Below are 13,680 nucleotides of genomic sequence, written 5' to 3'. Positions count from 1 at the left end.
GTCCCTCCGTGGAAATCAGCATGCGCACGCTGTAGCCCGAGCTCATGCCTCCCAAGCGCCACAAGAGAGGGATACGGCTGCATCCATGGAGCCCGTACCTTTACAATACAACGCCATACTACAACACCACAGATTGAACAGACGACAATACCCACCTCCACACAAGACCCTCTCACGTGAAGACGCCGTAACATGGCGACAACTACAAACCAATACATACCCCCATTTAAGCAGACTACACGCAATACACCCTACACTATATTCATACAAATGTCCTCTTTGTAATGATTACGCCTCCCTATATCACACCATGTGGGCGTGCCCCAACGTGAAGGCACACGTTGAAGCCCCACAAATACCCAGCCCCACACCCGAGCAGTGGGAGGCCGTGCTGACTAGTTCGGACCCTCGTAACCAGCAGCAACTGGTGCGGCGGGCCCGGGAGACAGCAAGAGCCGCAGGAGCCCTGGACTAAGGGAGTCTCCCGCCCAAGCAGAAAGACACCTGCTTGTCCTTTCTTTTTTTTAAAATAAATGTTTCTCCTCCTCCTCCTCCTGCAGGCACATACCCAGTTGCCCAAGTTGGCATCAAAGAGGTTCCTTGAAGATCAGCACAGACTGAATGGCACATACAAAGTGCTCCAAGTTGGCGTCAAAGGTTGTGTTTGAACAGCGGTACCTGCTGAGGCCTGCATCTACTATGACCCATGTCGGCACGAGAAATGTTTATTGAAGAGTGGCATATATATACACATTGCGACATACTCAGCAACCTAGGTTGTTCCGACAGTTGGTTTCAAACCCTGTTCCCTAAGCACAGCAGAGTGATGCGCTACCCATTCGACCATGAATTACCCAGTGACCTAGGTAGGCGGGAAAAAGGTTTGATACAAATGTACATAGATAGAAACCCACATACATGGATACTTGCTCCAGGAAAGTGCATCAAGTACCCTAAGAATCCTAACACATCAAAATAACAGGTGTGTTGCTAATTTGCAATGGATAGCCACTGGTATTTCTATATCTTAGAATACGTGCTAAGACAAGGAGAACAGATCAAGGTGGAAGGGACGATAGTGATTGGTCATTTCATAGAGACTTTTTTCTTGCAATGGACTTAATATAGCCTGATTTTTCCTGTGTGAAGCTAGGGCTACTTCTGGGATTTATTTTGTATTAGGAATATCGATTGCAGGAGACGTAGACATTCATGAGAAATATCAATGGCAACTGACATCCTGCGGCTTGTGTGTATTTTGTAGGCACAAGGATAATGTGCGTGACAAGTGCATAATGAAGGCCGGTACCCATAGACACAAGTACTTGAAATGTTCAAAAGTATTTATTGGTAAAGGCTGTCAAGGCAGCCATCATAGGTGTGAACGCTTCTGTTTCTTTTGTATTGCTTCATTAATGTTGCTGTGCTGTAATATTACATTCGTGGAATATGCCTGAGACATCTCCACCATAAATATTTTTATGCTGTAGACCAGTCTTGCCTTCACCATTTTTATTTATTTATATCTGTCCATGTTTAGGACTGATGGAAGCAAAATACATGTGCTCTTTTGGCGTAGTTAATGGCATGATGCAGCTAATGACACTAGGCATTTAAGTTAAATCTTTCTGTCTGGTTGAATTAGACTTCCCTCTTTTTGTCATCTTATGTACTGTAGCTAAATCAAGAAAAGCACATGTAATGAGAACTTAAACACACAGATTTTATGGCTTTCACATATCTGATGTTGTGCAGAGGGGTCCATGCCCCCCTTCGTTCCTTATTCAAATGCAATTTCATCCACTTATTCAAGCCATACTTGCTCTGCTTAGCCCAACATGGTTTCACACCGATTCGTTGGTCAGTACCTCATGGTTTATATTTGTAGGATATATAAACATTATGGTTACCAGGTAGAAGCTCTAGCAAACCGGCCCATATAAACACTGCATGTTCACCTCCAAAGTAGTGCCACTTTGTGCACTACTGTTGTGCATAATCAAGTAATAAATCACAATATAACACATATACATGTAATGCTGCCTCGTAGGTATTTCTAATGCATGCACACCTCCTAAAGGGGGCGCGAAACACTTCTTTAACATAAGAAAATGTTGCCGATCTGTACTTGACTTCTGGGAACATTGGAGCCGAATATTATTGCACTACACAGGGAATTTACAGTCTCCCGTAAAAAAATCAAGTCAAGAATCGCTTGCTTTCTCTTTTGTAATGTCAGCAGCTACGTAGAAAACAGGCCTAACATGCATTGGCAGATGTTGTGATCGTAAGAACATTCTCAGTAATACAATTATTGCTAGTATTAAGTTAATTAGATAAAAAAAACAGGCATCTGTGATTTTGAAGAGACCAAGAAAGAGGTATTTCATTTTTGCACTTTCCGTCTATACGTGAGAGTCGCACGTAGCTGCGTTCGCTGCACGTGGCCTCTGCGATCACACCAGCTTGCTGTGTAGCATAGACATTGCGGCCGCCGCAAGGTGTCGCCACAAACCCTCTCGACGGCGGGACACCGTGACAACCGCATTATCTGGTTGGTCTCTGTGGGTCACGTAGCTCCAGGTGCATCTTCGAAGAAACCTGAGCAGCCATTTCGAGTGTAGGGAGTGCCGCACAGGCCTACACCGGAAGTGGCATCGTAAGGAAAAACAAAACGAAAATGCCCAACTTTGGGCAAGGGTTTGTTGCCTTGCCATCCCTCCTGTATAACTTCCAACGTGCTAGTGGAGACGGAATGGGAGGAGCAGCCACGTGCATCGTTGCGATAACTACCTCCAACTCCGCTTATACTTGGAAGATTCGGAAAAAAAAAAAAATTGCGGCAGATGATTCGTGAGGTGACGTCCTTTAATAGTGAGGCTATTCTGTGATTTGTTAGAAAAGTGTTTCAGGACCACTTTAATTAGTGGAATAGTGCATGGTATTCACCACCCTCTTGGACATTTCTCATATTTGGCTTGCCTCCATTCCCGAGCCGCTTCGTAGGTGCCCTTTCCAGGACCAATCCCTCAGTATGGGTATGGGACATTGTGATACAAGGGTGACATTGTGACACTGTGACACATTACATATGTGACGTCTTTGCATTCCTCACCATTCTCGGCCCACAATGATCAAACATCGCCTTGGTTCTTGTGACAGTGCTACATCTCCAATTCACAGTGTACACACATCCACCTCAACTGGTGTTTGCATTTCAGCATAGTTTGTGAACAGTGCAGTGTATAAACATTCTGTGACATTAAAGTTGTGACCTTTCCAGTGTATCAGCGGTAAATTAGACTACACATTGCATCAAACGAGAATAAGGACAATCGCGGGTATCATGTTTACTTGTATACCATTAGCCCGTTTCACGGTAGCATTGCTTCACATAGATTCTAACATGCACATTGGATTTGCATATCTTTTTTTACCACAAGCACCATACATTACCTTCATCTTTGTGGTTGATACAGACAGCCACAGGTGACAAGGCTGTGCCAGTGTTGTCCACTACTGCTGCTACGTCACTTACTCAGAACATCCTTTAGATTACATGCGTTGGATTTGGTGCTCTTTTTGATCTTTACCTGTTGACCGAGAAATTGTCGCCCGGTTTATGCATGTCCTAGGCAGTTTTTCTTTCTGGATTTTCAAGGCGTATGTGCCTCTGCCCAATCACATTGATGCCATTTCCTTGTTTATGGTATTAACGGTATGTTAGAATGCTGACCTGCCAATTTGTATATGTTTTGCTTTAAGGGACACCGGTACCTACACGAAATCATGGAATGTGACTTTCTAGCAGAACAAGCGCTGATAGCTTTCATTTTTGCACCCTTTCTTTTCTGCAGGCACTGGCAGTGGTTCAATGACACATGCCTTGGCCCGAACTGTGGCACCGAATGGTCACGTGTACACGTTCGACTTCCATGAACATCGTGCCCAGGTGGCCCAAAAGGAATTTCAAGAGCATGGCCTGGACTCGGTTGTGACTTCTGCACATCGCGATGTCTGTCAAGATGGTTTTGGCATTGAGGGACTCGCTGATGCCGTCTTTCTGGACTTGCCTCATCCCTGGAAAGCTGTGGATGCTGCTGCTGCAGCGCTGAAACCAGGCTGTGGTGAGTAGAACAGTTTAAATAGTTTTTCAGCTGTGCTGGTTACGGGCTTTCCCACGCACACCATGACTTCCATGTATCATTGGCCTAGCCAGGAATTTCTTCTGGTTGATGGGGAGGGGGAAGAGGGAGAGAGGAACGTGTCTGGTCTGCTCCCCACCTCCTGGCTACGTCCCTGCCGTATAAACAAAAAGCTTACACGCCCTGCATACTAAAGATACTAAATAACCATCAACAGAACCTAGTGGTTATGGTTATTCATCTGGTTGTATATGGTCACAACAACTTGGTGCTTTTAACCATGGAAGAAGGAAAAAAGAAACCGTGGAGGAGCGCCACGGGGCAATGTTGAATCCTAGTCATAAAAAGATATAAAGCTAAGGCTCATGGGAAATAGGCTCTCACCACGTGATACGCAACCGGTAACTTGTAGCCGAGGAGAGTGCGGGTGAGAGAGCAAGTGCCTTGGGTCGATTTAGACAGGCCGTCATTAATGGCAACTGCGAACCAAACAATATCTTAAGAGGTTTGGCAAACATGGGAGGGCCAACTTTCCTATAGTCAACGCGCACGTAGGTGCCGGAGGGGAGGCGTCAGAGGACGTTGGCTTCGAGGCTAGCAGTCTCTTCTACTTGTTTCCTTTCCTCAACGCTTTTAACAGCGGACATTAGTGCAGAAACCTAGAGGGATAGCAGCTGCCACATTTAGGGCAGGAGTATGTCAGGTAATTTCGAGCAGGGCGCGAATGGCGGACCTTCTTGTTGTACACAATAGTATCGTACGTCATTCTTGTGCATCAATATGTACGTCAATAACCGAAATTGAGAAATCTACGCATAAATTTGCCAGGAAAACAAATTTTTATATTGTAAATATTGTGCAGCTCCCATGCACTGTGGAAATCAATGTAATGCGAAGCATTTTACGGGTACCTGGCTATCTAGCCTCGTTTCGTGTAGCGCAAATCGTTACGAAATGGCGCAAACCTATTCGTGTGTGTCTGATGCGAGCGAGAGCGTGTGATGGCGGCAAGACGACGGCACGATGACGACGACCATGTCGTGACGAATACAGCACGACGATGAGGGCTAGGCATCGAGGACGAGTGAGCGACGACAGCGACGTGGTACCGTTTCTTGTTCGTTGCGGCCTGGATCGATTTCGGAGGTGCCACAAACTGGGCCAATCCTGAAGGCGGTGCAGTGCCGGGAGGTGCCAAGGAGCTTATATCCAAAGTGGCTGGGGGTAGGTGAAGAGCGCTTACCCCCACAGGTAGCTGTTTTATCGAGAACACGTATGATTAATAAAAGTTGGGCCCCTCAGTTCTTTCTTCTTGTTCACGCACGCACGCACGCACACACGCACACACACACACGAACACACGCGCGCGCGGTTTTCTTGTTATCGGGGTTTATGTTGTTTGAAATTGAGTGGTGGGGTAAAGTCGGATGTTATCTTTAACAAAAGTGACTGGGACGAAACCGCGATTTATGCCGGCGCCTGCGACTGCGATTTCCGTCGCATGCGGCCGAAATCGCACTTCCGGCTCGATGACATCATGTTAAACAACTTTAAGGCGAAAAGGAAGCATATATCCTATTTAGATATGAGAATAATAAGAATATGATATATATAGACATCTTGCTTGCACTAGAGAGGCGGCGCTCACTATTGTTGTAACGCCTGCATTAGCTCACCCCTTACGGCAGGGCACACTTCTGGGAGAAATCGGGTTTAATTCGAGCATAAAGATTGTACAGGGGGCAAAAGTAAGGAATTATCGTCTTTTACCCGAAAACGAAGGACCCTAAATGTACACAATCGCGATAGGCAGAGAAAAAAAAAAGTCGCAGTTTCGTCGGAAAGGCGAAGCACCGATTGCCATAGCAAATTAGTAGACAGCTGTATGAAATAAGGATAGTAGGTTTATCGGCCGCATGGACTTGTAAACATTCGCTTACCAACTAAATTAGCAAGCACGCGGTGTCACGCGCGCATAGGTATACATGAACACATCTCACTCGACGGCCGCGAAAACTCGCTGTAAAAACGCCGGAGTGAGGAATCGCAGCAGCAGCGAGCGAATCTACCTTCGTGTATCTCTCGCTTCAACGCGAACTAAACGTCGAAAGCTCAGCGCGTACGAAGCTACCGGCACTACGCGCACTCTGCAAACATCGCAGATCGCTTTGAAGATGAGACCCGAGCGGGCGCGCACTTTGGCCACGTGGCAGATCGCTTTCCACATACGGCGCCCTCACGGCCGCGCCATAAGCAGCATTCGCTCATTTGCTGAACAGTGATGCCACGGCTGCTGATTTATCAGTAGATCTACTGGTTTTACAAATTTTCTGCTGATTCAGTGATAAAGCGCTTGAATCTGCTGATTTTCTTGCTTTTCTACAGAAACGAAAGCGAAATCTGCAACTTTTTCAGTACAGAGGATGGATGGATGGATGGTTATAGAGGTTACAGAGGTTATATTAATGTGATGCCACCTAGCGAGAGAAAGAAAAACGTGGCTGGCTCCGAGGTTAACATACATTGTTGCGTTTCCAGACTCTCAAACGTGGCGCTACCTCTGTCTTTGAGCAAAGTGGGGAAAAGGCATAGAGTTTCTATGCTCTATGGGAAAAGGTGAGGCGGTGAATTTGTGGAAGTGGGTGCACTATCGAACCCCACAACTATGAAACCACCATTATCATCATCATCATGACAACCTATTTTTATGTGCACTGCAGCACGGAGGCCTCTATGGAGGCCTCTCCCAGCGATCTCCAATTACCCCTGTCTGGAAGATACTATACTCTAAGGCTTTCAGGTACTAACTACCATCTGACGCCTTTGAATAGGTCGTCGGAGGGCTTCACTGTTTTTAAATTCGTGCTTGACAATGGCTCTCTAGATCCCCGGGTTTTTCAAAAGTATCGCTAAGAATCTCGGGGTCAATTTTTGTACTATTTCCTGAAAGCTACAATACTTCAACGGAGTACTAATATAAGCGCTGAATTCGTGGGCTCATAAACTGAGTGCAAAAATTGAAATAAAAAATCTACTGATTTCTACTAATTTTTCGCGAAAGAATCTACTATTATTTTTTTATGTGTCGTGGCAACACTGTTGCTGAAGATAAGCGCAACCCCCCTCCCTTAAAGCCCCTTAAACTTCGTAAAATAGTGCCGCGCTTTGAAGAACGCCGCCTCCTCCTCGCGCGCTCTGGCCGAGGCCGACGTCGCGTCGCTATTGGCCTAATAGCATCACGTGGGCCCTCGCGCCGTGCATCAGCGCCATTTTTGCTCGAGAAGCGTCTACGGAGTGGCGAGGAGCGCATGTTGGCGCCGTTGTTACGTTCGAGCAGTCTAGGCGGTGCCACGGTCGAGGAGGAAGCGTGAAGGAGTGGAGAAACGAGGAGTGAAGGCGGAGGAGAGTGTCGCTACTTTACGAAGTTTAAGGGGTTTTAGCCCCGCCTTCTCCGCCTTCCTCAGTCGTGCACGCGATGCAGCCGCATTCGCCAGCCTACATTCACACGCTTTCACTTGCACGTACGGGATACGGCGAGGTGACGAATTTATTGCCCTTGGACTTTGTACGGAGCCTCACGGCGACAGCAGAAATGCGCCTGGAGTGTCGATATTGTTACAATAACACTAAAGAAAAAAAAAGCGTTGTACCACATGGTAGCTTAACAATAATTAGAAGCCATTCAGGGAACATAATAAGTGCATGGTTGTAAAGAGCGCAAACTGCTTCATCATCATCATCAGCTTGGTTACGCCCACTGCAGAGCAAAGGCCTCTCCCATCCTTCTCCAACAACCCTGGTCATGTACTAATTGTGGCCATGTCGTCCCTGCAAACTTCTTAATCTCATCCGCCCACCTAACTTTCTGCCGCCCCCTGCTACGCTTCCCTTCCCTTGGAATCCAGTCTGTAACCCTTAATGACCATCGTTTATCTTCCCTCCTCATTATATGTCCTGCCCATGCCCATTTCTTTTTCTTGATTTCAACTAAGATGTCATTACCTCGCGTTTGGTCCTTCATCCAATCTGCTCTTTTCTTATCCCTTAACGTTACACCCATCATTCTTCTTTCCATAGCTCGTTGCGTCGTCCTCAATTTAAGTAGAACCCTTTTCGTAAGCCTCCAGGTTTCTGCCGCGTAGGTGAGTACTGGTAAGACACAGCTATTATACACTTTTCTCTTGAGGGATAATGGCAACCTGCTGTTCATGATCTGAGAATGTCTGCCAAACGCACCCCAGCCCATTCTTATTCTTCTGATTATTTCCGTCTCATGATCCGGATCCGCCGTCACTACCTGCCCTAAGTAGATGTATTCCCTTACCACTTCCAGTGCCTCGCTACCTATTGTAAATTGCTGTTCTCTTCCGAGACTGTTTAACATTACTTTAGTTTTCTGCAGATTAATTTTTAGACCCACTCTTCTGCTTTGCCTCTCCATGCATTGCAATTGGTCCCCTGAGTTACTAAGCAAGGCAATATCATCAGTGAATGGCATGTTGCTAATGTATTCTCCATCAACTTTTATCCTCAATTCTTCCCACTCCAGGTCTCTGAATACCTCCTGTAAACACGCTGTGAATAGCATTGGCGAGATCGTATCTCCCTGTCTGAGGCCTTTCTTTATTGGGATTTTGTTGCTTTCTTTATGGAGGACTATGGTGGCTGTGGAGCCGCTATAGTTATCTTTCAGTATTTTACATACGGCTCGTCTACACCCTGATTCCGTAATGCCTCCATGACTGCTGAGGTTTCGACAGAATCAAACGCTTTCTCGTAATCAATGAAAGCTATATATAAGGGTTGGTTATATTCCGCACATTTTTCTATCACCTGATTGATAGTGTGAATATGGTATATTGTTGAGTAGCCTTTACGGAATCCTGCCTGGTCCTTTGCTTGACAGAAGTCTAAGGTGTTCCTGGTTCTATTTGCAATTACGTTAGTAAATAGTTTGTAGGCAACTGACAGTAAGCTGATCGGTCTATAATATTTCAAGTCTTTGGCGTCCCCTTTCTTATGGATTAGGATTATGTTAGCGTTCTTCCAAGATTCCGGTACGCTCGAGGTCATGAGGCATTGCGTATACATGGTGGCCAGTTTCTCTAGAACAATCTGCCCACCATACTTCAACAAATCTGCTGTTACCTGATCCTCCCCAGCTGCCTTCCCCCTTTGCATATCTCCCTAGGCTTTCTTTACTTCTTCCGGCGTTACCTGTGGGATTTCGTATTCCTCTAGACTATTCTCTCTTCCATTATCGTCGTGGGTGCCACTGGTACTGTATAAATCTCTACAGAATTCCTCAGCCACTTGAACTATTTCATCCATATTAGTAATGATATTGCCGGCTTTGTCTCTTAACGCACACACGTCACGAAGAGGATCTTAGTGTTGAAGCAATGAACGACAATCTTGTGGGCATCATTAAGGAGTGTGCAATAGAAGTCGGTGGTAACTCCGTTAGACAGGATACCAGTAAGTTATCGCTGGAGACGAAAGATCTGATCAAGAAACGCCAATGTATGAAAGCCTCTAACCCTACAGCTAGAATAGAACTGGCAGAACTTTCGAAGTTAATCAACAAGCGTAAGACAGCTGACATAAGGAAGTATAACATGGATAGAATTGAACAAGCTCTCAGGAACGGAGGAAGCCTAAAAGCAGTGAAGAAGAAACTAGGAATTGGCAAGAATCAGATGTATGCGCTAAGAGACAAAGTCGGCAATATCATTACTAATATGGATGAGATAGTTCAAGTGGCTGAGGAGTTCTATAGAGATTTATACAGTACGAGTGGCACCCACGATGATAATGGAAGAGAGAATAATCTAGAGGAATTCGATATCCCAGAAGTAACGCCGGAAGAAGTAAAGAAAGCCTTGGGAGCTATGCAAAGGGGGAAGGCAGCTGGGGAGGATCAGGTAACAGCAGATTTGCTGAAGGATGGTGGGCAGATTGTTCTAGAAAAACTGGCCAGCCTCTATACGCAATGCCTCAAGACCTCGAGCGTACCCGAATCTTGGAAGAACGCTAACATAATCCTAATCCATAAGAAAGGGGACGCCAAAGACTTGAAAAATTATAGACCGATCAGCTTACTGTCCGTTGCCTACAAAGTATTTACTAAGGTAATTGCAAATAGAATCCGGAACACCTTAGACTTCCGTCAACCAAAGGACCAGGCAGGATTCCGTAAAGGCTACTCAACAATAGATCATATTCACACTATCAATCAGGTGATAGAGAAATGTGCGGAATATAACCAACCATTATATATAGCTTTCATTGATTACGAGAAAGCGTTTGATTCAGTCGAAACCTCAGCAGTCATGGAGGCATTGCGGAATCAGGGTGTAGACGAGCCGTATGTAAAAATACTGAAAGATATCTATAGCGGCTCCACAGCCACTGTACTCCTCCATAAAGAAAGCAACAAAATCCCAATAAAGAAAGGCGTCAGGCAGGGAGATACGATCTCTCCAATGCTATTCACAGCGTGTTTACAGGAGGTATTCAGAGACCTGGATTGGGAAGAATTGGGGATAAGAGTAAATGGAGAATACCTTAGTAACTTGCGCTTCGCTGATGATATTGCCTTGCTTAGTAACTCAGGGGACCAACTGCAATGCATGCTCACTGATCTGGAGAGGTAGAGCAGAAGGGTGGGACTAAAAATGAATCTGCAGAAAACTAAAGTAATGTTTAACAGTCTCGGAAGGGAACAGCAGTTTACGATAGGTAGCGAGGCACTGGAAGTGGTAAGAGAATACATCTACTTAGGACAGGTAGTGACTGCTGATCCAGATCATGAGAGTGAAATAATCAGAAGAATAAGAATGGGCTGGGGTGCGTTTGGCAGGCATTCGCAGATCATGAACAGCAGGTTGCCATTATCCCTCAAGAGAAAAGTGTATAACAGCTGTGTCTTACCAGTACTCACGTACGGGGCAGAAACCTGGAGGCTTACGAAAAGGGTTCTACTTAAATTGAGGACGACGCAACGAGCTATGGAAAGAAAAATGATAGGTGTAACGTTAAGGGATAAGAAAAGAGCAGATTGGGTGAGGGAACAAACGCGCGTTAATGACATCTTAGTTGAAATCAAGAAAAAGAAATGGGCATGGGCAGGACATGTAATGAGGAGGGAAGATAACCGATGGTCATTAAGGGTTACGGACTGGATTCCGAGGGAAGGGAAGCGTAGCAGGGGGCGACAGAAAGTTAGGTGGGCAGATGAGATTAGGAAGTTTGGAGGGTCAACATGGCCACAATTAGTACATGACCGGGGTAGTTGGAGAAGTATGGGAGAGGCCTTTGCCCTGCAGTGGGCGTAATCAGGCTGATGATGATGATGATGATGCACACATCTGATTCTTGCCAATTCCTAGTTTCTTCTTCTCTGCTTTTAGGCTTCCTCCGTTCCTGAGAGCTTGTTCAATTCTATCCATATTATACTTCCTTATGTCAGCTGTCTTACGCTTGTTGATTAACTTCGAAGGTTCTGCCAGTTCTATTCTGGCAGAGGCTGGTTAGAGGCTGGTTCTATTCTGGTTAGAGGCTTTCATACATTGGCGTTTCTTGATCAGATCTTTCGTATCCTGCGACAGCTTACTGGTATCCTGTCTAACAGAGTTACCGCCGACTTCTATTGCACACTCCTTAATGATGCCCACAAGATTGTCGTTCATTTCAACACTAAGGTCCTCTCCCTGAGTTAAAGCCGAATACCTGTTCTGTAGTTTGATCTGGAATTCCTCTAGTCTCCCTCTTACCGCTAACTCATTGATCGGCTTCTTATGTACCAGTTTCTTCCGTTCCCTCCTCAGGTCTAGGCTAATTCGAGTTCTTACCATCATATGGTCACTGCAGCGCACCTTGCTGAGCACGTCCACATCTTGTACGATGTCAGGGTTAGCGCAGAGTATGAAGTCTATTTCATTTCTAGTCTCGCCGTTCGGGCTCCTCCACGTCCACTTTCGGCTATCCCGCTTGCGGAAGAAGGTATTCATTATCCGCATATTATTCTCTTTCGCAAACTCTACTAATAACTCGCCCCTGCTATTCCTAGTGCCTATGCCATATTCCCCCACTGCCTTGTCTCCAGCCTGCTTCTTGCCTACCTTGGCATTGAAGTCGCCCATCAGTATAGTGTATTTTGTTTCCACTCTACCCATCGCCGATTCCACGTCTTCATAGAACTGCTGATCACAAAAAAAAAAAAAAAAAAAAAAACTGCTGACTGGCTAACACTTGTTGCGTCTTTTATTGTGATGTGGAATGCCCCGATAATTTCGTGCGGTGACTGATTACGAAGCCTCTATCCACGATGGTTGCGCTATGAATGAACGTTGTAAACTATGTCTCGTTCGTGCTTTCTTTTTTTTTTTTGTCACTTCACCAACACGCACAGTTGACTATCGTTCTGAAGAGTAATTCGCAATGTAACCTCTCTCTGGGCCAGAGTTCGAGGATTCTAATCCGTTTAACGTACCGAAGGACGGATACTCTCTCGCCAAGCTTCGACAGACTGCACCCTCAACTCGCCTTGTGATCGTCTCCTTGCTTGTCCTATAGTGCTGTTTTCTGGCGCCGTTCGTTGCCGTAACGAACCAACCAGCCCAGCAATACGTTTTGATCCTCAGCTGCTGCCGAACACGAGGTCGGGGGGGGGGGGGGGGGGGGGGGGGGTTGGGTTTGAATTCTAGAAGGTGGTCGAATTAATCGGGAGCACTCCACCCCTCCTTGCCCCCACGATGGCGTCTCTCTAAGAGCACCCTGAGTTGCATTTACGAAGTACAGCGGCGCAAACGGACCGGACGCAGGCGATTGAGGCGATGGCACAGCGCTTGTCCCTTCGTCCGCTTGGGCGGTTTTGTACTCGATGCAGCTAGTGCTAAACTCGCCCAGCTTCTTTTGTGTAACCTCGGGCCATTGAATCATTTTCGGGTCGTTTTTCGCCATCCGGTCAGCATATATTTTTGAGAGATTATTGACTATATATATCGAGCATATATATATATATATATATCGAACATATATCGAGCATGTGAGATATCTCTGCCCACACTCACGATATGGTCAGGAAGCTGCGACAAGTGTGCATTGAGGGCAGTGAAAAAGCAAACAAAGCTGAATTTGCTCGTGGTATGGATAAAAAGTTTACAACTTTACCGCTTAGGGACCAACTCTTTTAAAGAAGAACTCAGCTCAATCAGCAAAAATAAATGTAAAATATTTAGGAATCTGTAGTTCCTGTTCAAGAAATTTCCCGTAGCAAAAATGGAAACGTTCTGTTTTTGTCTTTTCATATTTATTTTTGACAGTGTACTTTAGGCTGGTACGCACACGTGGTTCGTGACCTGAAAGTATCGGGTGCGCATCGGTAAAGAAAGGAAACGTATGAAGAGAGCTGGCGATCGATTGCTGCTTGGGGACAGTATAAGCAGTGTCCAAGTCATGGCTACGGCGAAAGAGATAGCTCTCTCGGAGTAAGAAAAACTGAAACTCGGAGGCCAAGCATTTATGTACTGCA

The 13,680-nt window shown here is 45.8% G+C and overlaps 1 protein-coding gene across 1 annotated transcript in view; it reads left to right on the top strand.

Moving 5' to 3' along the window:
* Trmt61 (tRNA methyltransferase 61) overlaps window positions 1–13,680 on the top strand; it is a 50,291-nt gene that overhangs the window by 3,043 nt on the left and 33,568 nt on the right. Inside the window, exon 2 of the mRNA XM_050181360.2 lies at window positions 3,858–4,127. Within this exon, the coding sequence (XP_050037317.1) occupies window positions 3,858–4,127 (270 nt within the window). The remainder of the gene's footprint in view (window positions 1–3,857; window positions 4,128–13,680) is intronic.

Source organism: Dermacentor andersoni, chromosome 7 (assembly GCF_023375885.2).
Source record: "Dermacentor andersoni chromosome 7, qqDerAnde1_hic_scaffold, whole genome shotgun sequence".
Taxonomy (NCBI): domain Eukaryota; kingdom Metazoa; phylum Arthropoda; class Arachnida; order Ixodida; family Ixodidae; genus Dermacentor; species Dermacentor andersoni.
This window is presented reverse-complemented; position numbering and strand designations above follow the sequence as displayed.